Consider the following 27,566-nt stretch of genomic DNA (forward strand, 5'->3'; position numbering starts at 1 on the left):
AATAATGTTCAGCATAGTAAGATTTACAAATAAGTCAAAATGAACGAAATGGTCAATCGACCCCCTACTGAGTTATTGTCCTTAATAGTCAATTTTTAACAATTTTCATAAAATTTGTAAATTTTTACTAACATTTTCCACTAAATCTACTAGGCCAAGTTCATTATAGATAGAGATAATTGTAAGCAGCAAGAATGTTCAGTAAAGTAAGATGTACAAACACATCACCATCACCAAAACACATTTTTGACATGAATCCATCTGCTTCCTTTGTTTAATATTCACATAGACCAAGGTGAGCGATACAGGCTCTTTAGAGCCTCTAGTTTTATATTGCAATGGCATTGCCAGTTTGTCATCGAATGAATTTGAATGTCCTTTTGGTATCTTCTGACTCGCTTATACATCTTAGGCATATATTGCAATCATCTTGTACATTTGTCAAACAACTATTTCCGTCAGACTTTAATCAAAAACTACCGAATGACTATATTTCGCCAGCAGTTTTGTGATGCGTTGTATTGTGTGTGCGTGTTTAGGTTTCTCATAAACATACTTTTTGTTTGTCGAAATTGTTTTGTTGAACGAATCTACATATAGTACTGTTCAAACATTTCTAATTCAACTTCATATCTGGTTAACAGCTCATGCTTATGATTATCGAAACTGTTAAGAGTCTGCTTGACACCTACCTCCTGTTTTTCGATTATTTGATTTTTTTCTTCAGTACTTTGAATGAACTTTAAAATTTACGTCAAATATTTCTCAATATATCACTGAACAGAATGAATGGCAATATATTAGGAAAGCATCATAACAGCGATAAGTAGTGACATATGTGCGCTTTTAAGTGTAGTGTGTTAGACACCTACGTCTTTTTTAGCTCACCTGGCCGAAAGGCCAAGTGAGCTTTTCTCATCACTTGGCGTCCGTCGTCGTCGTCCGTCGTCCTGCGTTAACTTTTACAAAAATCTTCTCCTCTGAAACTACTGGGCCAAATTTAACCAAACTTGGTCACACTCATCATTGGGGTATCTAGTTTAAAAAATGTGTCCGGTGACCCGGCCAACCAACCAAAATGGCCGCCATGGCTAAAAATAGAACATAGGGGTAAAATGCAGTTTTTGGCTTATAACTCAAAAACCAAAGCATTAAGAGCAAATCTGACATATGTATTATTGTTCATCAGGTCAAGATCTATCTGCCCTGAAATTTTCGGATGAATCGGACATTTCGTTGTTGGGTTGCTGCCCCTGAAATGGTAATTTTAAGGAAATTTTGCTGTTTTTGGTTATAAGCTTGAATATTATTATAGATAGAGATAAACTGTAAACAGCAATAATGTTCAGCAAAGTAAGATCTAAAAATAAGTCAACATGACCAAAATGGTCAGTTGACCACTTTAGGAGTCATTGCCCTTTATAGTACGGTGACCAGACCCAATTTTTTAAAGATTTAATCGTCAAAGATACTATATGGCTATATTATATATCATTGGATTTGGAAAAATGAGTACTTTTGAAATATCGATGTCGTCAAAAAAAAATGTGGTAACAGTTTTGCATAAAATAAGGTCAAAGATCAAATTCTGTTTTTATTTGTTTTCTTCCATACTTTTAAAATTTGAAGATATATACAACAATTTAGGTTAAATTTTAGAAGCAGACATTTCTTCAAATCAATTAACAATGAATTATCTTGAAAATGTAAAAAGATTAATCAGGAAATCGATTTATTCTGGAAATTGCTTTTCAAACGCTTGATCTATTATACACATATTATGTTAAAGTTACAGTAGTTACCTTACCGGCTGCCATTCAACCTCAACAATAAAGGATAAATATTATTATTTTACCCGAAGCCTACCATCATGATTGAAGGCGTGTTTTGCATAAGGTCATTCATGTAGTTTTTTAAATCTAAAAAGCACTCAATACCTCGAAAACAGTTACAATTAAAAACTCAATTCAAACAGATCCACACACCAGAATTATGCCAGGAGTATCTTCTGATTCATCTGTCAAGGAACATAATTTGAAATATATACATAATTATGACCGTTTACATGAGCAAAGCTCCGGACATGTAAAATTTTGTTGCGAACAAACAAATGACTTTTTACATGGAGATTTTCCCTTCATTGAAAACACAAGATCCTGCAAGAATTCTGCTGACATATGCCCTTTGAAATACACGGGGTGTAATGAATCATTTAACTATCACCAACCGTATTCTAAAATTGACGGAATAGGGGTTTAGCAATGTGTAATGCGGTCCAAATTTTTAGTTTGAATCGAAGTAAGTAAAACATGCTGCTTCAGTGTCGCCTCACGGAGAGGTAATCTGACTAAACTTACATCTTTTTTGGTGGTAAGCTTGATGGGCATTTGATAATTATTATGATTGGATGGTTTCAAAGAGATTTCTCAAATCATAAAGCTTTGGAATTAACTTTCATACCCAAACAAGAGCTTCATCTTTGTCAATATTACAGAAACTCTAAAAACCTATAAAATAGTCGTGCGTGTCCTTCAAAGTCTTGTAGACAGTTTGCTTACCTACTCCAAACAGAGACGACGTTGTGTTGCATCCGGTAAGTGCATGTACAGCAGGCAATAGTTTACAAATTGTTGGGGAAAGACAGACAAATATAAATTTAGTTAGTGAATGGTTGAAAATCTTCGCTCATCTTTACACTGCTTATGTTCCCAATCTTTACCCACAACTCGCTTGTATGTCTCATATATTTATAGTAGTGAACACACAGAACAATCACATTTGTATTAGAGGTCCGTATGATTGTTCTTCCGCTATTTCCCATTTCTCTAAACTTCGGGTCTAAGTTTAAGGCATTAAGTTTCGGCCTCCGCTTGATCATGAGTGCTAGAAAAGTTAAGAAAGCCACTGCTGTAACAGTTTTGGTATAAATAACTTTCGGGATTTACACAACGTTCTGACAATGTAAAACTCACATGAGGTGGAGTCATAGGGGATTTGTCAAAGTGTTCCAGTTAGGAATACTTCTCTCCTAAATAATCTGATGGAAGCTGTAGACTTTTTGCGGCGTTTCCTTTCGACAGACTTCATAGAGTTGTTCATGTCGTAGCGGTCAAAAACATGTGCAACATCTGCTTTTGTGTGCGTTGTAGAAATTCATTGGGACATATTTTTTTAATAGCTGCAAGGTCACCGAATGTTTTACCTTACTTAACATCAATACATGATCTCTTATGTAAGTTGTGAGTGATGGTGCAAAGGAAGGCAGGGAAAGTCCACAAGTGACTTTAGATTTTAATTGCTTCACAAAATCAGACTTACATGACTTTCTCATGGTGCCGTCATCTTGAAAAAGAAAAATTGGAATTGAACATACAGGGTGCGATAGCACATGTTCTATGGTAACATCATTTCTACCTTTTGTCAAAATCAGTGCACGTCTAAATACAAGTTATGGATTTATGAGACCTAAAAGGATTTCTCCCAAATTTAAATCTAAGGTTTGTTTTTGTTGTCATGTAAGCAAACGTTTTTAGTTTTGCCTTTGATATTGAACTATAAAACTCCGTACTGATCTAAAGAAAGAGCACACGTGATGAAATGTTTAGACATGTTCAAGCCTTCCTCGACAGCGGTGAGCAAAGAATCTCGAATAACTCTTGTAGCATGCATTCTAGAAGAGATATTGATATGACATGGATGATGGGATTCCACAACAAAGGGATCAGATCAGTCATTCTTCTTTCAGATGGTCCACAATGGCTATAACATGTTCTTCATCTCTTTTCATTGCTGTTAATTTTGTTTTCTCTTGTGAATTTGCATCATGTCTAGCCCCTTTCAGCATTACACAACTAAGGGATTCTAGGAAATGTCTAGTAAGGGACCATCTAACAAGCACAGACTTTTGATTTGTTATGCCTACAGTGCCACCTAATCCCTTTCAGGCTTTTATAACGTCTTTTTTGTTGCCATGTCGGTCCATGTACCGTTTAAATGTCCAGATTTATGTCTAAAGGCAAAGTAGCAATCTGTAAAAGGTAATCGAATATTCTCAGAAAGTTGAAGCATATCGAGTATGTAAACTGGCTTCCACCTTCAGTAATTGGTACGGTTGGTAACAAAAAAATAAGGTAACAATTGAAATGACGATCTGAAGGAACTGACCAATTTCCATCTCGTTCTGCTCTATCATTTGACAGCAAAATGTCTACTACTTCAAGGAACATATCCCAGTATTTGAATGTATGTGATACAGCACTTCCCATTACTTATATGTCTCTATAAGAGGCTGTATATATGGCCTTCGAATAGCTCCGTCATATGAGTGTTAGGACTTGTGCCTTGCTTGAATTGCTACAATAATGCTTCTGAGATAAATGAATTTGATATTAATGATTAAAAAGGGGATGAAATATCATATAAATGTTAATTATATTACATTTTTCGTTAAAAAAAAATGATAAAATTGAATTTAAACGTACTCTATTTAATGCAAAATATTCGTAGTGTTTATCTTTTCCATAGACTCTTTAAAAACGGGTTGATTTTGCTAAACGTTATTTAAAATCGTTAAAATAAGGTGCAACAACAATGTATATAATAACTGAAATTATATCACGGGTGTTATTTTACAATGTAGACCTTAAAACTTTTCTAAGTCGATTTTTCGTTCAAGTGGACTAACGTACTTCAAAGTCCATTTTACGAAAATTGCACCGTACGATTTTTTGACGACAAGTCAAAATGTTGAGTTTAACCTTTGAACTATCAATACTGTGATTTTTAGCCGTATAGTCCGAATGACAATTAAACTCCTTAAATAAGCGACTTTTTCTGACTTGGTCACCGTACTATTATAGTCAATTTTTATAACCATTTTTCGTAAATCTTAGTAATCTTTCAGAAAAATCTTCTCCTCTGAAACTACTGGGCCAAATTTAACCAACCTTGGCCATAATCATCATTAGGGTATTTTATTTAAAAAATGTGTCCGGTGACCCGCCCAACCAACCAAGATGGCCGACATAGCTAAAAATAGAACATAGGGGTAAAATGCAGTTTTTGGCTTATAACTCAAAAACCAAATCATTAAGAGCAAATCTGACAGGGATAAAATTGTTTATCAAGTCAAGATCTATCTCTCCTGAAATTTTCAGATGAATCGGACAACCCGTTGTTAGGTTGCTGCCCCTGAATTGGTAATTTTACGGAAATTTTGCTGTTTTTGGTTATTATCTTGAATATTATTATAGATAAAAATAAACTGTAAACAGCAATAATGTTCAGCATAGTAGGATTTACAAATAAGTCAAAATGAACGAAATGGTCAATCGACCCCCTAAGGAGTTATTGTCCTTAATAGTCAATTTTTAACAATTTTCATAAAATTTGTAAATTTTTACTAACATTTTCCACTGAAACTACTAGGCCAAGTTCATTATAGATAGAGATAATTGTAAGCAGCAAGAATGTTCAGTAAAGTAAGATGTACAAACGCATCACCATCACCAAAACACATTTTTGTCATAAATCCATCTGGTTCCTTTGTTTAATATTCACATAGACCAAGGTGAGCGATACAGGCTCTTTAGAGCCTCTAGTTTTATATTGCAATGGCATTGCCAGTTTGTCATCGAATGAATTTGAATGTCCTTTTGGTATTTTCTGACTCGCTTATACATCTAAGGCATATATTGCAATCATCTTGTACATTTGTCAAACAATTATTTCCGTCAGACTTTAATCAAAAACTACCGAATGACTATATTTCGCCAGCAGTTTGGTGATGCGTTGTATTGTGTGTGCGTTTTTAGGTTTCTCATAAACATACTTTTTGTTTGTCGAAATTGTTTTGTTGAACGAATCTACATATAGTACTGTTCAAACATTTCTAATTCAACTTCATATCTGGTTAACAGCTCATGCTTATGATTATCGAAACTGTTAAGAGTCTGCTAGACACCTACCTCCTGTTTTTCGATTATTTGATTTTTTTCTTCAGTACTTTGAATGAACTTTAAAATTTACGTCAAATATTTCTCAATATATCACTGAACAGAATGAATGGCAATATATTAGGAAAGCATCATAACAGCGATAAGTAGTGACATATGTGCGCTTTTAAGTGTAGTGTGTTAGACACCTACGTCCTTTTTTTAATTACTTCGATTTTTGTCCATAAGAAACATTTTTTCAAATATACTGAACAGAACAACTCCACATTTGGCCAACAGCTCAATTGTGTTGACTTATATGTATCCTTTTAGCTCACCTGGCCCAAAGGGCCAAGAGAGCTTTTCTCATCACTTGGCGTCCGGCGTCGTCCGTCGTCGTTAACTTTTACAAAAATCTTCTCCACTGAAACTACTTGGCCAAATTTAACCAAACTTGGTCACAATCATCATTGGGGTATCTAGTTTAAAAAATGTGTCCGGTAACTCGGCCAACCAACCAAGATGGCCGCTATAGCTAAAAATAGGACATAGGGGTAAAATGCAGTTTTTGGCTTATAACTCAAACACCAAAGCATTTAGAGCAAATCTGACAGGAAGTGAAATTGTTGATCAGGTCAACATATATCTGCTCTGGAATTGTCAGATGAATCGGACAATCGGTTTTTAGGTTGCTGCCCCTGAATTGGTAATTTTAAGGAAATTTTGCTGTTTTTTTTGTTATTATCTTGAATATTATTATAGATAGAGATAAACTGTAAACAGCAATGATGTACAGCAAAGTAAGACCTAAAAATAAGTCAAGATGACCAAAATTGTCAATTGACCCCCTAAGGAGTTATTGCTCTTCATAGTTAATTTTTAACAATTTTCATAAAATTTGTCGATTTTCACTAACATTTTCCAATGAAACTACTGGACCAAGTTCATTATAGTTAGAGATAATTGTAAGCAGCAAGGGTGTTTAGTAAAGTAAGATCTACAAACACATCACCATCACCAAAACACAATTTTGTCATGAATCAATCTGTGTCCATTGTTTAATATTCACATAGACCAAGGTGAGCGACACAGGCTCTTTATAGCCTCTAGTTGGATATTCCAGACACCTTCCTTTTTCACAATACATTACAATGAGTTGGGAAATGCTTAGAACTGCATTTTTTTTTTATTTTCTTTTATATTTTTTTAGCAACACAACAGTGCAAGGAGAAACAACCAACCTATTCTTTAACATAAAAAAAAAGTAAAGTATAAAAAACAGAATATAAAGGAAAACTCAAATTTGAAAGTCCTTTATCAAATGAAAAAATCAAAAGCTCAAATACATCAAATAAATGAAAACCAGTTTTCGAAGCGGATATTGGTCTTCAGCTCATTTTTTTTGTTTGTTTAACTACTGCATATTATAAGTTATGGTATTAGAGTTCTAGTGACCTAATACGATAAACCGGTATAAGGGGTCAGTAAATTCGCTCTAACCCCATGTGTAATTCACTTATCACATATTCGCTCTCAACCCATATGGAATTTACTGACCCCGTATGTATCGTATTAGGTCACTAGAACACTAACGAATTTAGCCTACCTACTATTTTAGCATGTGGTATTCAGCTTAAGTGATCATGCAAGTCTTCATCATGAACCTACTTCCATCGGCCTTTACAAAAACAAATGACAACTATAACAACTTGTTAGCTTTCAATGCGTTTTCTGCACTTATTTCAATCGTTCGTCATCAATTTTTTCGTCTAATGAAACCTTTCAGATTCTTCGTCAACACCGTGTTTTTTTTACAAAGGGATTCAATACTACAACTAACCGTGTATTGAAATAAAAGCCGAGAATCTTTTTTTAATTTTTCTATTTTTATTAGCTTTGTAAAACAGGCATTCATAAGTCAAGGCAATTTACACCGGGGGATTGTATGCAATGCATTTGGCATCAAACACAAATTTACTTTTGTTTTTACAATTTCTGTTTTCTATATAATTCACTAAATATGACATCCGAAATACGATTTCTAACTCTGTGAAGTAATTTTATCGAAGAGGACAAGCGGAAGAAATTGTAGGACGCAAAAAGCTCAAGTGTCGCAAATTTTCAGACCAAGTGTCGCAGATTCTCAAAAAGCGATAAGGTCTTGGATGACCCCGTAATTGTCTTTTAACAATTCGATGCCATCCAAAAGCAGTTTTAAGAATCGAAGCTATAATAGATGAACAACTGTATATTGAAAACGATGGAAATGAAATGAAAACAAAACTAGTCCGAAGCTCTTTACGTGAATTATTTCAATCAGCTCACATCCACAAATAGAAGAGTGTATATAAATACTGAGATCTCCTTTATTATCAAATGGGATTGAAATGAATCGCAAAATCGACCTACGGTCAACTTAGCCAGTTGGAGCTGGAACCTTTGTTTCTTAATTCTAAATAACCAACGAAAAATTTCAAGAAGGGATGTTATGAATCATAAAAATATTGAACATTGTACAGTAAAATAGTCATTTAAGAGGACTCGTATGTGCGTACTTATACTAAGTATAGAATAGAACAGATACGGATTCCAAAGCACACGAATGTTGATTTTTGATCCGTTTTCACATCTGCATACCACCACTCGTATATTATCACAGATTGACACATATCCGGGAGGGGATGTTTCATAAATAGGAAAATACAGACGGCATGAAATGTACAATCAAAACTTCATTTGTACCTATCACATTGTTCATCTGGCCTCCACTCATTTTCTTGTGCCATCTTGAAGTATTTCTTATACTAAAAATTCTTGAAGGGAATCTATTTTTGGTTGACATGTTTATATGACCTTAACCTCATTTGCAAGAATCATTGAAAACGGTAAATTCATTCTAAATTTCTAAAAACTTTCGATATGAAAGTAAGAAATACTAGTAATCAGCAAAGCAACCGAGATATATATTTCAAGATCATATATACTTTTATATTTGAATGAATAGGCTTTAAAAACAAGAGGGGCGAAAGATACCAGATGGACAGCAGCCACCATACATCAAAAACTAACTGACAACGCCATGGCTTAAAAAGAAAAAGACAAAGGTCAAATAATAGTACAAAAGACACAACATAGAAAACTAACAATCTTTCTACCTCATCATAACATGAAGTGCATCAGTAAGAAGATGCTTGAAAACAAAGTAAATTTCAATGGAATCTTCTGAGTTCCATTTGTGATATATCTTGTCAAAGGGCGTGAGCCTCCACAGTCCGGTCTAAGAAGTTCATTGATGATGTTCTGTCCAAGCTGACTGAGATCTTTGCTACAGGGTGACAACGCTCTTGCACCACACATTCCAAATTCTTTAACAGTTCTTTAATTAAAAAAAAATAATGTTCAGTTAATTTAAAATGTATTTTTTGTTTAACGAACTGTCAATACAAAGATATTGATATAAATAAAGACAACAGTAGTATACCGCTGTTCAAACTCATAAATACATGGACAAAAAACAAAATCGGGGTAACAAACTAAAAATGAGGGAAACGCATAAATATAAGAGGAGAACAACGACACAACACTACAATGTAACTAACACACACAGAAACGGACCAAGCATCAGACAAAATCCCACGAGAATAACAAATATAACATCAAAACCAAATACATGAATTTGGGATAGATAAGTACCGTGACACGTCTTATCGCAATGTCAATTTACACTCAAAAATAAGAGAAAACAAACGACGCAACGTTAAATTGTAACACACACAGAAACGAACTATAATATAACAATGGCCATATTCCTGACTTGGTACAGGACATTTTTAAAGGAAAAAATGGTGGGTTGAACCTGGTTTTGTGGCATGCCAAACCTCTCACTTTAATGGCAATGTTAAATTTAACATAGAAATGACAACATAATATTACAGGACTATAATACAAATAAATAGGAAAACGTATTGGACAAAGAAACACATGATTAATGAATAACAAAAAGCATCAGGTTTAAAATTTAATACGCCAAAAACGCGCCTCGTCCACACAAGACTCACCAGTGACGTCCAGATATAAAAGATCGAAAGCGAAAAAAAGTGCAAAGTTGTACAGCACTGAAGATCAAAAGTTGAAAAAGGTTGTGTCAAATACGGCTAAGTTTTTATGCTTGGGATAAGAACATCCTTATTATTTAGAAAAATTAATGCTATTGCAAACAGTAAATTTTATCAAATGAATATAACAGATATACATAATGAAACTGAAGTATTAACTCATTACATAAAACAAACACGAATACATGATGAATGACCAACACAGAATAGACACACCCGATTCAGTCCAGGCCTCAACGCAGTAAATTATGAAAATGACGTCACATACCATGGTGAAAAGAGCGTTGGGAAAAAATACGATTTAAAGTTTGAAAATTTTGAAAATAATCTTAGTTAAGATCTTGTTTATTAATCATAATTTTAAACCCTCATAACTTAAGACATCTTACTGAGTTTTTATGTTTTGTTTTAGAGGACAATTTTATGCTGATAACATCCTTTTACGATAAGAAACCATTAGAATGTTGTGTTTTCCCCATTTGAATATAATATCGTGCTTGTTCTTCGCCCAATGTGTAGTCTTGTTTAATACATATAGTTAAGCAGCTTACCACACAAATCATGCAAATTGAGATACAAGCATGAAACTTTGTATCAACATGGCTTTAGGTGCATGTAATAATATTAGGGGGTAGACACGAAAAAAATTCATCCGATCATGGCGGCCATCTTGGATTTTCAAAATGACGTCTTTTCAGGGAAAACATCAAATGTATGATCCCTTTTGCTTCTTTTGTATCCAAAATGTTACAAGATAGAGTAAATCATTGTAAACAAGAAGTAATTGTAACAGGATGCTGTTACGAAGTCTCACAAACAAATACTTAATAAAAATAAAACATCACTTCCGGTCAAATATCGGTCGATAACGCACTCCTGGTTTTTATGAATATCCCGAATATGACTGTTTTATAACCCTAATAATGTCAGTCGTTATATATTCCTCCGAGCGCCGACTAATCTTCGAGTGCTACATTAGGTTCGATAGCCTATAGGCCGCTAGAGGTCGCAGAGTTATCCGAGTTAACAGTTTTACTGAGTGTGAATTCGCATTGTATTAAGACGTGTCTCGGTATTTGTCTATTAAACGTTCATGTATTTAGTTACGAAGTTTTATTTGTAATTCTGATCGGATATTGATTCGACGGAATTCTATCCCTATTACTAACGCAATTCTATAAGAATATAGTTGTTAAATACAACAAATAACATAACTAGAAAACTAATCTGGAATTTATAGAAATTTAAATTTAAAGTGACGTTACTCTTTGTTGCGTTAATCCATTCATGTTACAGACACACACTTTGTGGACTTCTCCTATAGTTGATGTGTTTCACTCGGTTTTAGTTTGTAACCCGCTGACTATTACCGTTGCATTTATCTATTACAAAGATACTATTTGCGTTATTGTTCTATTATTTCATTGTTGATTACTTTTGTTTATTTTTATAATAGTTATTTTATTTTTGAAATGGCAAAAAGAATTCGCTTATCAGCTTCCTCAGCAGATGGTTGGGAAACTATATGGACAAAATGTTGTTTGTGTCACAACAGACCTACTGAAATCGTCAGATGAAGGATATACAATGTTGGGACAAAAATATCCCTTTTTTCATGAATTAAATGCCTTCCCTATCCCTCTAGATATTCGGCGATTAAACCACGGATATGGTATTGAAAGCACAATAAAAAAGGAAAATGCGAGGTACCATAATTTGTGTTTAATAAAACAAAACTTGAGAGAGCCCACAAACGCCATATATCACCGATGCCATCTAAAATTTCGAGTAAATGTAAGTCTTCTAAACCTTTTATAATCCTGGTACCTTTGATAACTATTAACACCACTGGGTCGATGCCACTGCTGGTGGACGTTTCGTCCCCGAGGGTATCACCAGCCCAGTAGTCAACACTTCGGTGTTGACATGAATATCAAAAATGTGGTCATTTTGATAAATTTCCTGTTTACAAAACTTTAAATTTCGAAAAACTAAGGGTTTTCTTAGCCCAGGTATAGATTACCTTAGCCGTATTTGGCACAACTTTTTGGGATTTTGGCTCCTCAATGCTCTTCCAACTTTGTACTTGTTTGGCTTATAAATATTTTAATTTGAGCGTCACTGATGAGTCTTATGTAGACGAAACGCGCGTCTGGCGTACTAAATTATAATCCTGGTACCTTTGATAACTATAAGGTGCACTCCTCGTTCTAAAGACCAACAACCAGATCCAGTTGAAAATGTGCATAAATGTTTCATTGTGATAGAGAGTCGCATTTATCTGTCTTAAGAGAGGCAATGACAATGAAACTAATCAGTCAGGAATATGGTCATTGTTATATTATAGTTCGTTTCTGTGTGTATTACATTATAACGTTGTGTCGTTTGTTTTCTCTTATTTTTGAGTGTAAATTCACATTGCGATAAGACGTGTCACGGTACTTGTCTATCCCAAATTCATGTATTTGGTTTTGATGTTATATATATATGTTATATTTGTTATTCTCGTGGGATTTTGTCTATGTGTGTTACATTTTAGTGTTATGTCGTTGTTCTCTTATATTTAATGCGTTTCCCTCGGTTTTAGTTTGTTATCCCGATTTTGTTTTTTGTCCATGGATTTATGAGTTTTGAACAGCGGTATACTACTGTTGCCTTTATTAATCAACGACTAGTGGATTGTGAAACAGTTCTTCAGGATAAACAACTGTTGGCAAAGCTGAGTAGTGGTGATGTAATAGCACAAGAGATGAAGTATCATCCGTCTTACAGCGGTATACAACAGGGAGAGATCAAAGAAGAGACAAACAGAGATCGAAATCAGTTGTACACAGAAGGATATTATAATACTTTTAAATATAATGTTTTGTTTAAAAGTTTATGTCAGGGGATTTTCAGAGTTACTAGCCTTCAATGTATATATTCGTTCCTTACTCCATTTATGTGTGTCTTTATGTTTGTTGCAGTTCAGTATTTCTGTTGTTCCGTTGTTTTCCTCTCATAGTTAATGTGTTTCTTTCGAATTTTGTTTGTGACCTGGATTTGTTTTCGCTTAATCGATTGATGACTATTGAACAGCGATATAATACTGTCACCTTTATTTATATTTTTTTAATTTATAAGTAATTTCAGTATTTTGTGGTATTTTGGTAGCTCGGTACAAATACTGGAGTTTCTAATGTTTTAATGAGTGTTCACTTTTTTTCTAGAACATTATTTCCTTCTAATGTGCGAATTAGTTAAATAACAACATGTCTTAGTCATTTTATATCAGAATATGCATACATGAAACTATAGAAGTATATTTCTATCTTATACGTTTATAAGCGATTACATTAAATATTATTTTTCATCCAAAGAATACATACCCACAAAGTTCTGTTACAGAATCCACATCAAAATATGTTATGTTGTTTTGAAAAGTTTTCAAATATTTCATGAAAAGACGATTTTGCTCCTTTGGTAGATATGTACAATTAGTGAATGCTCCCTTACTGAAGCATTCCACGTTATCCTGAATGTCTGAAACAATGACATTGAGATAAGTAAATGGTACTGAACAGCATTTTATCTAGTTGTATATCAACAGGGAAAGTAGTTGAAATAAGCCTGCATGTCATGTACTAATGATTCTTTATAAATTTGTTAAAATGAACCAGTGATGTATCATATTTAGTACTGTGGGAATTTCAATAAAAATTCAGACAATAGAATTAAATGTTTAAAAAAATCATTCCGGCCTGCAATTATGCTTGAATCTTGGTGTATTTTGTGTTGGCCTAAATTTTTGCTTTTTGTCAACTTAATACATATGTTCCAGCTAAAATTGAAAATATACCTTAATACATATTTTCCTAAAGATGACTCTCTTGTTTCAAAAGTGTAAAAAAAAAAGCAGCAACCCTTTTTCATTTAAGATATTTAGAATTATTACCTCGTGTTCGATCACACATTGTTCCAAAAATTACTTGTAGACGATAAGCATTGGTTAGGTCAAGTAACTTCAGGGAAATTCTATCTAATATATTTTTAGACTGACCAACTTCCCGAGCGATGCAAGTGACGAAATCGTTCATATTGCTGTAAAGATAATAAAGTTTCAATTTAAAATTGCTAAAAATTATTGTGACATTTTCTACAGTGCACGAACATGATATGATTATCTTATACGTCTTTAGATACAGCTGGAGACTTTCCAGCAGAAAGTAGGCTAAAACATTTCATTTTATTCATATTATTCATAATAAAAGCTATCAAGTTCTACCTAGAGTTATACACTTTCATACAGATTTTTTTTTAAATGTTGAAATGTGAAGTCACCAACAGTGTAGATTAATGATCTAAACAAGATTTTGTGGTAAAGATGTGACCTGCATATCAGAGAAAATGAAAGTTTTGTTCAATGTCTAGCCTCGTAGTTTTTTTTTTATACAGTTTAGAATTCACAATACATTGACAGTCGATTCGTGTCAAAACAATACCCAATCTTGCCTTGAATACGTCTGAAAAGCACATGGTCCAATTTTGTCTTATCTTTTTGTGTCCCTTTCGACAATACAGCTCCTCATTTATTCTGTTATCTAAACAACCTTTGCTTTTATGTACTTTGTTTTAGCAATTTTGACATAAATTGAATGAATAGTACCTCTTTTTTTTTTACAGAAATTATGTATTTACCTACCCACATAAGTATGGAATGAAATCTTTAACAACATTCAAGTTAGCTTGTTTTCCTCCAATTGTCGTGTTTTTACCAATAATGCGTAGATAGAGTTCACCGCCAATGTGCATACCACAATACATCATAACCGAAGTAAAGTGCGAATTCTCAATCCATTTAGATTTTGCGTTAAAGCAGTCTGTAGAAAGAAGTTGTCTTTCCACATTTGTGAAGGTTTGTGCTAAACTTGAACTGCATCTCTGTAGCTGTATGCGAACACATTTATCCACAGTTCGTATTGCTCTACAACGAGTATATATGTGTAAACCATTCCACCGAAATTATTGCTATTCCAAATGTATATAATTGAATGTGTAAATCTTTTTTTAAAAAGATAACGGATCTTTATAAATGATCCTTTTTATAAAGCACAAACACATATGTGCATCCTTATATCATTGGACCTATGTCTTAACTATATGGTTACCATCTACTGTTTAGTATAATTCAATGAGCCATAAACTTATTTTAGCAAAACGTAGTCACTGTGGTAGATAGCAGTTGTGATTGTATCAATCTGTTTCTTTACTTTAATTCGAAATATACATACACATCTAATGTATGCATTCGCAATTAAAATTTAAAAATGTTCAAAGATATTTCATGCAGTGCAAATTGATTAAAAAAAATACAGCTATGCATTTTTACTTACGAGCATCTTTTGTTTAGTATAATTCAATGAACCATAAACTTATTGTAGCTAAACGTTGTGGTAGATATCAGTTGTGATTGCATCCTCAGATTGCATCAATCTATTTCTTTACTTGAATTCGAAATATACATACACATGTAATGTATGCATTCGCAATTGAAATTTTAAAATGTTCAAACCTATTTCATGAAGAGCATATTAATTAAAAAAGATACAACTATGCACTTTTACTTACGAGCAGATGTCTGATACGCTTCCTGGTTCAACAGGTGTTGGTGTGGTGTAATTGGGATTGGAATAATATTGCGTGCTGTCTTTGTTTCTATTTTTCAGGTCCCTTAAATGTAAACTCATTGTTCCTACACAAAATACCAAACCTGTTACAGTGTCACGTTCTTTCAGACATGTTTCTTCTGATCGACTTAATCCTTAAAAAAATGAACGAGCAAATTAAGTCTACAATAACGGTTTAACGTTTTGGTATCAACAGCGATTAATTTGTGAATTGAGTGTTAAAATATATTGGTTTTACTCCTCGTACAAGAGTGTCAGATTATTTTGCTGCATCTCTTTTAAATTACATGGGTTCAAATTCATCATTTTGGAGTCTGTAAAACTTTATCATTTTTGACTGTTTATACATCATTGATACTTTATGGCTTTCTTATACTACCTTTGTATCTTTCTGTTCTGTGTCAAAAAAATTCAAGTCTATATTCTTCTTACTTCCCTTTTATTACATATTATTCCTAACGTAATCAAAGATTTATACATCATTTGATTTCGGGTTAGGCCGTTCATGATGAAGGTAAACCCAGAAAAGCGCATCGGATACACCAAATTTATAAGTTTTGACAGTATCAATTTAACTTATTTGGAGGATATTTTGAGATCATGTAAAACAGTCACGTGACAATCTCACCTAAAAAGTTCATATTGGAGTTTCAAATTTGCTTCTTTCAAAAATATCTCACTCAAGAAATATGTATAAAGGGTACAATAAAACATTTGCATGCTAAGTTACATTTTATATGTTTAAAAGTTGGAGTTCATAATCCTTTGACTAAATCCGCAAGTTCTAAAAAAGTTGTACGGTAACATTGTAATTGAAACTTTGTAAGTTAGACACAATTTTTCTCCTTCCGTTTTTAATGAATTTCTTCATCCTTTTCGTTTTCAACTTTCGTTTTGTCTGATCTATTTTTAGAAAAGTTCTTGACCAAACAATTGCAGAGAAAAAATAGATGGGAATACGAAATCAAGAATTTTAATATGATAAATATTTTCATTTTCTTGTAACGCTAGCATTTAGAGAATACATTACCTATTGCGTTTTTTAAATTTTAAATAAGTTTTCATTAATGTGTCAAGGGCATACTAAGGTATATGTTTGTGATTTTCAAGTGCAAATTCAGAAACTCATGGGAGGTGTTAATAAAAAGGTAGGAAATTTTTTTCCATTCGTATTTTTCTTTGAAATTTTTAATTGTTCCCTGAACTCAATATTCAATATTTTTGTTCATGTGTATTTGTATGATTGTGTTTATTGTTGTGTTTTCTTTAAGAAGTATAGATCTAAATTCAAGATAAGATCTGCTTTCATCAGTTTTGAAACATTAAATATCAGTATTTAAAAAGGGAGCTTACAAGAGTAAACTTACTATATACTTACTTAATTCACAAAACTGATTTAATGCTGAACCAATCAAGTTTGGGTTCAAATACCTGGCAACTATCGAATCAATCTCACTGAATGGTTTTACATATCGATCTTGGACGCATGTAGCAAATGCAGTTCGATTGCTAAAAAATTAAATATTTTTTTAATAATACTCCCAAGCTTAATATTGAATTATAAATATAATATTAAAATAATTATTTTTAGAATATTGCAACAGCAGTACTAGTTGAAAAGAAAGCAAAAAGATTTTCAACAATGTAAACATGAAATTACGCAAGATTGATTTTCAAAATAGATAGATATTATAAAGTTAAAATTGTTGATATATTAAAATATTATTTTCTATCAACAATCATATCTTCTAAGGTTAAATCTCTTTTAACAATATAAAGTATAAATGGGACAACGGAAAATACCCATTCAAGCATTTAAATACAAGGAATTAATTTCAATTATTACGCGAGTGGTGTCTGTATTCATAGACGAAATACTACTTCAGTGTTATACCTGCAAATAGACCTGTTGTTTAACGATTCAGTAAAGATCCTTGCAATAGTTGCAAGATTTTTTGATGGATTACCAAGTTCTGCAACCACACCATTCAAAGTGCTGTGAAAGGACTCCCAGGCACAAATAAATATAACGGAATCTATATAACTGTAATATCAAATGCATAGTAATGTGAATAAATGACACAAGTGACAATGTATACTTCTCTTGCAACAACCTGTTTATTGTTTTGAAACATTTTACATGTCGGTAGATTCTTTAATAGCAGAAGACGATTTCTTTGTCAACGCACCCAGCCTGGCTCAATTTAGAGTTTATGAAATTCCCTCAGTTGTTGGATTTCGATCTTAGTTTGACTTCTCAATCGATTTTTTTCAATCCTTTTTTGGTTGATAAAACATAGATAAATGGAATCGTATAATAATAAAGGCAATGTGGTTGTTAAATTTAATATATGCCTTTTTGTGTTCCTATGTTACATATTTGTTTGTTTTTATAGTGATTGACTGATGTACCCTTATTTTGACATTTTTACCTATTATGTCTGTTTGTTTTGTTCACGCTTCGTTGTCATTATAATGGAATTTGATGCGACTGTCATACAAGTGAGAAGTTTAGCTAGCTATAAAACCAGGTTCAATCCACCATTTTCTAAATGCCTGTACCAAGTTAACTTCTGTTGCCTAGCTCTAATTTGAAATACAGACGTGCCTTTATATATGTCCTCTTATAGTTGATGTGTACCCGTCGGATTTAGTTTTGTAACCGAATTTATTTTCTCTCAATCGATTAATGACTTTTGAACACCGGTATACTACTGTAATCAGCGATAACAAGCATGTTTTATTTTTACAGTAACTGTAATTGATTTTGTCTTTTGATAATTCAAAAATAAAACAGAATATTGATTGCTTGCATTTATCCAAAAAAAATTCTACCGATACCATTTCTTGTATTTTGGCATTTCGCAGCAAATTTTTCAGCACATTTCTTTATTTAATTAAAGTAACATTTGTTACATATCTTTTCCTCAATAAAAATTGGACTAATAATTACCTGTATTTGTACAAGTAATAAGGTGTATGGTGGCATCATACAAGTAATTACTTGTACAAACTTTTTGTAAAAGTTAAAACGTGTACAAAATAATAACATGTACACGACATAAATATATATAGTATGAAATTCAAAACAGTGTAGCTGTGGCCATTGATTGACACATTAACATCATTCATTGACTGGGACAATTTAGGTGAACGTTTGTATGTAACGACCAATGCTCACTATGTACTTTTTAAAGACACTTAAACTATGGGGTCACCAAAGGTTCTCAACACCTAAATAAAGTAGTTCGAAAAATTAATCAGAAATAACACGATATTTTGATTTATATCAATTATATAAATCAAAACACAAAGGTTATTCCTGATTAATTTTTCGAATTATTTTATAATTAAAGGCGTTAAGAAACCTTTGTTGACCCCACAGTTTAAATGTCTATCGTAGGTATGTCATGAACAGTGGTTGTTACAGACAAACGTTCACGTAAATTGTCCCAGTCAATGGATGATTTTGATGGGTCAATCAATGGCCACAGCTACACTGTTTTGAATTTCATACTACATGTATATAAAAATTAGACACAACGCAAATCCTATCTTTGATTGGGTTTTTTATGGACTCCAAATGATGGTTACCTCCGTCTTTTACATTGAACCAAAAATAAACCATTTATCTTCTATGTTTCACTGATTGCTTAACAGTAAAACCAAATATTTTTTTTAAACTGCTTAATGCCTAATAATAACAAGTTTCTTTTGACTAAACAAATGTCTTCATGAACGAAACGAACAAGAACCAAGTTATTTGATACACAAACTTATACAGTAAAGTTATTATTGCAGTTCATGAAAAACAAATTCTTTTACTTTATAGGATTTTTCTAAAATATTTTTTAGGTTAATGTTCATTCTCTATTTAATGTATTTCAAATTTCAGGATGCATCAATGCCAAACGATAATATCTGCAGTGAAATCGAGAGGAATAAACATCGGGAGAAGTCACAGTTAACAGTCTTCGAAAATTCCTGTACTAAGTCCGGAATATGGCACTTGTTTTTACTTGTTCCGTTGATTAATAGCCTTTGATTATGTCAGTTTGTATGGACTTCCTTTTTTTGAATTTGCGTTGGAGTTGGGTATTTTTATTATACTTTTTTTCTTAATCTCTTAATTGTGTTTACCGAGTCTTCCATAATTTCTCTCTTATAAAGATCAGTACCTCTCCTGAAAATCTATTGTTCTTACCTCGTGTCTGTTCCACTTGACATTGTCGGGTTTTGGGAACTGAAAAACACAAATAACTGTTTACTTCATACTTCATGGTGAACTATATGCTGTAGGTTAAAATAGAAAAGTAAACACGATTTTCCTTTTCCACATTTCTTAATCAATGAATAATTTGAAGTATTTGTCTAACCAAAAGATACAAGCCAGATGAAAATTGATGCATGTAATAATAGTTTCTTTTTAAATAGTAAACAAAATATTGATAGTACAGATTGCTGTTTATTCGTATTATGACAGGAAACAACAATTAAATCCTCACCAAATACTTCTTGTGTACGTCTGATTAAAGAATTGTGACATTTTGTAAACACCTAAGGGTCTGTAATCACAACAAGACATTAATTACGTTCAGTGTGTGTTACATTTTAACGTTGTGTTTCTGTTGTGTTGTTTGTTTCCTCTTATATTTGAGTGTGTATTCACATTACTATAAGACGCGTAACGGTACTTTTCTATCCCAAATTCATGTATTTAGTTTTGATGTTATATTTGTTATTCTCATTGGATTTTGTCTAATTTCTGTGTGTGTTACATTTTAATGTTGTGTCGTTGTTCTCCTCTTATATTTAATGTGTTTCCCTCAGTTTTAGTTTGTAACCTGAATTTTGTTTTTTTCTATCGATTTATGAGTTTCGAACAGCGGTATACTACTGTTAGCTTTGTCTTCTACAGTCGACTTAATAAGTTTTGATTCGAGCTGATTTTGAAATAGAATACGCTCAAATTCAAGCTTGAATTAAAAAAAAATGTATCAAGTATGCCACAAAACCTCATTTTTCATATGGTTTATATTCAAATTGGGAGTGCCCCCATTCATATTCAGTACCAGCATTTATTTCTCATGCACTATCAATAAATACAACATATATTTAAAATTTAAAACAAAAAACAAGTGCGGCCACTCAATTCTAGACAAAAAACGTCTGAAAATCAGCATAGATATTAAATTTCGCATATTTCAATAGTTTTGCATAACATACTGATGCTACTGGTAATACCTGATTCATGTTCATTGTAATGTAAAGGAAATCCCAACATATTAATGTTACACAAGTATTCTTTGTATTCTTCTTTGCAATGGATATCTCAAAGTTAACATTTTATCAACATCTTTATTTTGGGGCTAAACAAGGGCTGTCCGGGTCTACTCCTTAGTAACTGCTAGAGATTGCTGGAAACATTGACGCAGATTATATACCAATTTTGTATTCTTTAATTTTGCTTTTAAATTCACAATGTTTACAAATACAGAAATATCCATGACGCACAACGATATTTTCCCCACAAAATCACAGCAAGACATTAATTACGTTATTCCTCATTTATCTACAATGAATACAAGGAAAGAACATATATAGGGTCAAACACAAAACGTTATGTTTACAGAATAGTTTCTCTTTAACATCTTCAAAAGATTCTATGGTAACGAAAAGAAAGTTTTCATACCCACCGTTCCTATCAGGTGACGTGGTCTGATTAGTGAAACTGAAATACACAGATAACCATTTAGTATATCATCCTACTTAGCAAAATAGATGGTGTAAATCGGAAAGATAGTAAACACTTTTATTTATATTTTCTTCATTAAATTAATAATTTATAGCTTACAAAACACATTTCATTTAAGCGGGCTTTCTTCCGAGCAATCACTTGTATTAAGCAGTTGTGTTGACAAACAAAGGTTCAGATTTCTTTTCTATATAGTTTACAATTTGAGAAGGAACTATTTCGTTTACTTGGACATAATAACCAAATTATTACGTACGTTTTGTATTTCCAATGTGTAAAGGTTATACAATGTGTATCTCTTTTAACCCAAACTAAGTAATTATCGCAATTAAGAGCACATATTTATCTTATGTACAAGAGCTCAAGTCTATAATGACAGTTGTTTGTTATTTATTACTACCTTTGACAAGAGCTCGGATCTACAATGACAATTGCTTGTTATTTATTATTACCTTTGACAAGAGCTCGAGTCTACAATGACAATTGCATGTTATTTATTATTACCTTTGACAATATGTCGGAATAAATACTAGCTCATTTGTTAAATAAAACTCAACAACAGACGAAGGACATATATCAGGTGTAGTATATTGCCTTAAACATCGTGCTTGGGAAGTCATGGCCCTGAAAAAAGAAACAATCAGAGCATTTATTGGAAAAAAATGAGAATGGAAATGGGGAATGTATCAAAGAGACAACAACACGACCATAGAACAGACAACTGCAGAAGATCATCAATATATCTTCAATGCAGCGGGAAACTCCCGCACCCGGTGGCGTCCTTCAGATGGCCCCTGGAAACTGTCTTGATGATGATGATTTTGATTTTATCCCTGTTCTTGATGTTGCTTTATCATCGTTGAACTAGCCATTTCTAGTCACAATGCATTAACTTAACGGCGCAACAATCAGCGTAATAGATTTAGACTTTTGTATTTTTACAGTCAGTTTTATGTGATATATCTGTGGTAGCCCTGTTGAATTTACTCGTGACTTGTATTGACTCATTTTGATATACACTAGTCACCCATTAGTGTTTATCTTTATTACTCTATATATGATGACAAATTGTGTGGTGGGGCTATTGAGTTACTGTGTAGTTTCCGCTTACAACAAAATGTCTTTTCTTCGTATGCAATAGCTTTTTAAATTACATTAATTTGAAAGATATATGCTGTAAAAAAGATGAATAAACTTTCAATATTCTATGTTGCAATCTCAATTTTTAATATAATAGAATTTAATTCAATAATAATTAAATTCAGTTATTGTAATTATATAACTTGGTATGCCTATTAATGATTTAAATTGACGTTGTGTTCGATTCATTTTATACTGGTCACTTTAATATGCTAATTAGTTTAGCCCGCGAAATGTTAGTCCGTGCAATTTACCTCGTGTGGTTTGGTCATTTGGATTCAAACCTTACACGGAGCTTGACCAAAACTATAGAATTTACCCGCCCTCCCTTTTTCCCATTATGAATATTTTCTGCTGCTTTTCATTTATCGTTTCAGTTTTGGAAGAATGATTATAGAACCAGCGTCATGGCATATATAACAGACTGAGTTTGGAGTTTTTATGTATTGTGAATGGACAGGCGGAATTTACTTTAAGCTGCTATGGACTACCCAGTGGCTCCTGATATAACTTTGTTACTGCTGGATCGCCCTTCAGTAATTCAATCGTCATCAAGTTTTGATTGACAAGTTGATTGTGTTTCTTTCTTGCAATAAATGCCATGACAAATTTACAGCCAAAGAAAACATAATTTCTTTAGTGATTTTGATTTATAGTTTATTTGTTGGATTCATTAATTACATCATGAGGTCAAACAATGAGAATACAGATTTAAACAATACAAGTACACTCATTTTATGTAGGCCCCCCTTTCAATCTATGTGTATATATATATATATATATACAACTCGTCTAAACATCAACCCAATAATGTTAGATCTGTAAATTTGCTTTCGCAAATTTTTGGTTCTTCCCTCGCCGGGATTCGAACCCATGCTACTGTGATATCGTGACACCAAATCGCCTGCACTGCAACCGTCCCGCTAGACCACACGACCACCTGGGCTCTCTATTAAAAGAGCTTTCGCTGGCCGTGTGTTACCTTTCCTCGTCAGTTTTAATCTAGCGGCGTACTACAGTACATGATATATAAGGCATGAAGATGTTATTGTTACAGATCAGCTAAATTATCTATAGTAAAGGATCCTACAAATTAATGTAATATACAGTCACAGAAAATAATTATATTTATAAGTACGTCTGAGTCAGTGACAACTCTACAACAGATGTATCCATTGGATCGCCATCAATGATGGTGATACATGGCTGTGTACATAATGTATATACAACTCGTCTAAACATCAACAATGTTAGATCTGTAAATTTGCTTAATATAATTATTTTCTGGCGAGGGAAGAACCAAAAATTTGCGAAAGCAAATTTACAGATCTAACATTGTTGGGTTGATGTTTGATGTTGATGTTGATATATATATATATATAATAATTATATGATACTTATATGATACTGAACCATTACTTACCGGCACAAATTATCAAGTGTTAAGCTTGGCGATGTCACATGTGATCTGTATTGTGATAAACAACTCTTCACGTTTGTGTTGTTTGTAGCTGATTTCAAACACTCAAGATCATTAGCAACACCTGTTTTTAAAAGGACAGAAGATAAAGAACTTGGAAATTATAGTTAGAGTTTAATGGCAATTATGAGTTCATTCTTATGTATTAAACAAAACAGTACAACTGAAGTTACGAAGTTGCAGTGCCGGAACTGAAAAGGATACGATTTTCATCCATTCAAGTTATAAATGAGAGGGTTGACATAGCTTTTCTTTTTTTGTTGGTTTCTATTTGTTGTTCATCATTTTAGTTTTTACTCTGTTTCCGTGTAATGTATTACTGAATAGATTTTACCTGATGTTACTGTCTTTAAGTACCAGTTTTTGTAAGAATCAGGCAATTTAGGTAAAAATTAAAACATGATAAGAAAAAACCCACCGAGCTAATCATGCTATTTAATACTAACCATCATCCTGAGTGAAAAAGTATTAGTCTTTCATTTGTGTGTGTCTGGTAATATCAAATAACTTGTTAGAAAATTGGTTAGAATGATAGCAAATTACAGAGTTATCTCCCCTTATTCGTCAATTTCTAGTGCATTTCAACCAAATTGTATCTTCTATCACCAGAACAGAAAATGGAAATGAATGTTATTTTTGTGCATAACTACATATTATGAACTGAAATCAATGTCAAACTGGGTGGGTTTTTTTGGTCATGTTTTCACCACTGCCTGATTCTTAGACAGACTGGCACTTAATGATAACTTTTAAATCCGAAAAACGCTCATTTTGAGAAAATGTATCATCTGATTCGTGTTTGAGCATCCATTGTTTAAATAGACGGAAATATAAGCCTGTAAATATTTTTTTCACTTTTACTAAATTTATAAGCAAACATTACCTGGAAGCAAATTACAAACATTTTTCATTCTTGACCTCACAAGTTCTTTGTCGAAATTGTCTGCTAGTATCCTGAAGATTGGACTGGTGCTGTTATGGAGTGTGTTCCGATTTCGATCCAAACAGTCAGTAAATTCGTTTATAATACTAAGAGATAACATAACATTTGATGATCATATGAAGTATAATGTTCTGATTATGAATATGTTTTATTGTAATATATACTTTTAGCATTAGAGTGAATATACTGACAATCAGAATATCTTTCGAAAACAAATCAAATCCAAAATTACACAAAAAAATAATGTCAGAATAGTTATTGATCGGAATTAATAGACTTGAGAAGATGTGGTATGAGTTCCAATGAGACAACTCTCCATCCAAGTCACAATTTATAAAATTAAGCCATTATAGGTCAACTCCATAATAGGGAGTTGTCATTGCACTTCACATAATAATAGAAATAAAACGAAGATAGTTTTAACAATACTTACCCGCAATACATATTAAAAACATTAGCTACTGATCGTGGTGAATACGTTACATTACGCTGGGTTTTGTTGGTTATAATTGACAGGCATTCTTGGGGCAAACCAACGGCATCCGCTGGCGGAGCTGCACTGGCATGTGTGACGTATGCAGATTTTGGTAAAACTGTACTTTGTGCTTTGACCATTCCAAGCAGACATACTATTAGCAGTAAGGGATTCATCGTCAAATACTGTAATTGAGAGCAATGATAACTTTTTTGCCATTTTGATTGTTATATAGTTGTTTTTGGGTTGTTTTTTTTTTTATCAAATAAGCATTATTTGTTTTATAGTATAAATAAAGGCAACCGTAGTATACCGCTGTTCGAAATTCATAAATCGATTGAGAAAACAACAAATCAGGGTTACAAACTAAAACTGAGGGAAACACATGAAATATAATAGGAAAACTACGACACAACAGAAACACAACACTAAAATGTAACACACACATAAACGAACTACAATATAACAATGGCCATTTTCATGACTTGGTACTGGACATTTTAAGAAATATAATGGTGGGTTGAACCTGGTTTTGTGGCCAGCCAACCTCCCGCTTTTATGGCAATGTTAAATATAATATTAAATGACAACATTAGATGACAGGACTACAATACAAATAAATGGGAGAACATAAAGGACAGAGAAACACACGCATAATAGCTATCAAAAGGTACCAGGTTTATAATTTAATACGCCCACACAACACAACCAGTGACGCTCAGATAAAAAAAGTTAGAAAGCTAAAACAAATACAAAGTTAAAGAGCACTGAGGACCAAAAATTCCAAAAAGTTGTGCCTAATACGGCTAAGGTTTTCTGAACATCCTTATTATTTAGAATAATTTATACTTCTGCAAACAGTAAATTAATAAAAATGAATATATATATAATAGATAAATATGATAACACCGATAACACCGAAGTGGTGACTAACTACAGAATAAATACGAATACATAAAACAATCTAAACCAACACATAAAAAGTTAGAGTCGAGTTAGCCGAAGAGATCAACGATAAAAGTGACGTCACATTTGAATTTCTAAAAAAATTCCCCAAAATAGGATAGAATTAGGATAGAATTCAAGATTAAGTTTGTAATACTGATGTAACATTTATTAATAACAATGAAAATTACAAAACTAATTTATATAAAATTGTGGTAGTAATTAGATAATAAATAATATTATCTAGCTATGTCCGCGGTGTTTCTTCTAAATCAAACTGTAAACAAAAAAAAAGACACATTGTATGGATCAACCAATTCGTGATGGTTTCCGTAAAATTAATGGAGTGTCATTTGTAATCTGTCCTCTTCATAACTTTGTTGGAGCAGTTTCTGCGTTAGGAGAACACACTAGTATAAGTGTTCTAGATGCAAGAGCTTGTATTTGATTTTACACGTTCATACTATTTTGTAATAGTGTTTGGTTCAAAACATGTGTAAATCTTAAAATGCAGATATATCTTTATACATTTAATTTGAATATGTACCAAAAAACATAGAGACAAAATAGAAAAACATTGATGAGTAAACATAAAAAGGTCCTTAAGAAAAACAGTCCAGTACTTTTTCGAGTTGAATCACTTATTTTGTTATTTCTATGAAATTAAGTAATGTCAAATGAATTTCTAATATGATACAAATTTACATGCAAGACAACAAAACAAATAATATAAAAAAACACAATATTACCTTATGAACAAATAATCAAGAGTATTATCAACTTCACAATTTATTTTGGGGTATAATAGGGAAAATACCGTTCGGGAAATGTTATTTGTTTTTGTCGGAAAGAAAATACATATTTTAACAAGTAAAACATCCGTTGACATTGAGTGTGGTGATTACTAAAACATTGGTTAAATTAAAATATAGCTATTCATTATATAATATCGTTTTAGAAAACACTATAGACTAAACTGCTTCAGTTAGTTCATTACAGAATAAATACATATTATGTTTACAGAAGTTAGACTGTTTATCTGAATAATATTGAGTCAAGTTTTTCCCTTTTTTAACAGAAACTAGACGATCATCCCTAAAACATTGTGTTTGAA

At 32.5% G+C, this 27,566-nt stretch overlaps 2 protein-coding genes across 3 annotated transcripts in view; both read right to left on the bottom strand.

Moving 5' to 3' along the window:
- Positions 1-27,566, bottom strand: part of LOC139494525 (uncharacterized) — a 163,854-nt gene that overhangs the window by 3,475 nt on the left and 132,813 nt on the right. The gene's annotated exons all lie outside the window — the stretch shown is intronic.
- LOC139494510 (uncharacterized) lies at positions 7,801-27,281 on the bottom strand. Of its 2 annotated transcripts, XM_071282673.1 has the most exons (14): positions 27,202-27,281; positions 25,466-25,692; positions 24,973-25,118; positions 24,033-24,153; positions 21,974-22,093; positions 21,407-21,445; positions 19,919-19,957; positions 17,609-17,758; positions 17,093-17,223; positions 15,656-15,848; positions 14,730-15,011; positions 13,983-14,128; positions 13,417-13,570; positions 7,801-9,309 (listed from the first exon to the last, which is right to left on the bottom strand). In XM_071282673.1, the coding sequence occupies exons 2-14, from the start codon at positions 25,681-25,683 to the stop codon at positions 9,093-9,095; spliced, it is 1,956 nt and encodes a 651-aa protein (XP_071138774.1). In that variant the 5' UTR covers positions 25,684-25,692; positions 27,202-27,281; the 3' UTR covers positions 7,801-9,092. The 2 variants fall into 2 exon arrangements, with proteins under 2 accessions (XP_071138774.1, XP_071138782.1); XM_071282681.1 differs by lacking the exon at positions 21,407-21,445.

Source organism: Mytilus edulis, chromosome 1, assembly GCF_963676685.1.
Source record: "Mytilus edulis chromosome 1, xbMytEdul2.2, whole genome shotgun sequence".
Taxonomy (NCBI): Eukaryota; Metazoa; Mollusca; class Bivalvia; order Mytilida; family Mytilidae; genus Mytilus; species Mytilus edulis.

Coding starts and splice junctions, on each gene's coding strand:
- LOC139494510 (XM_071282673.1), bottom strand. CDS start 25,683: ATGAATCCCTTACTGCTAATAGTATGTCTGCTTGGAATGGTCAAAGCA. Junction 17,759..19,918: donor TCAAGTGGAACAGACACGAG/GTAAGAACAATA, acceptor TTGATATTACAG/TTATATAGATTCCGTTATAT. Junction 17,224..17,608: donor AACAACAGGTCTATTTGCAG/GTATAACACTGA, acceptor TTAATTTTTTAG/CAATCGAACTGCATTTGCTA.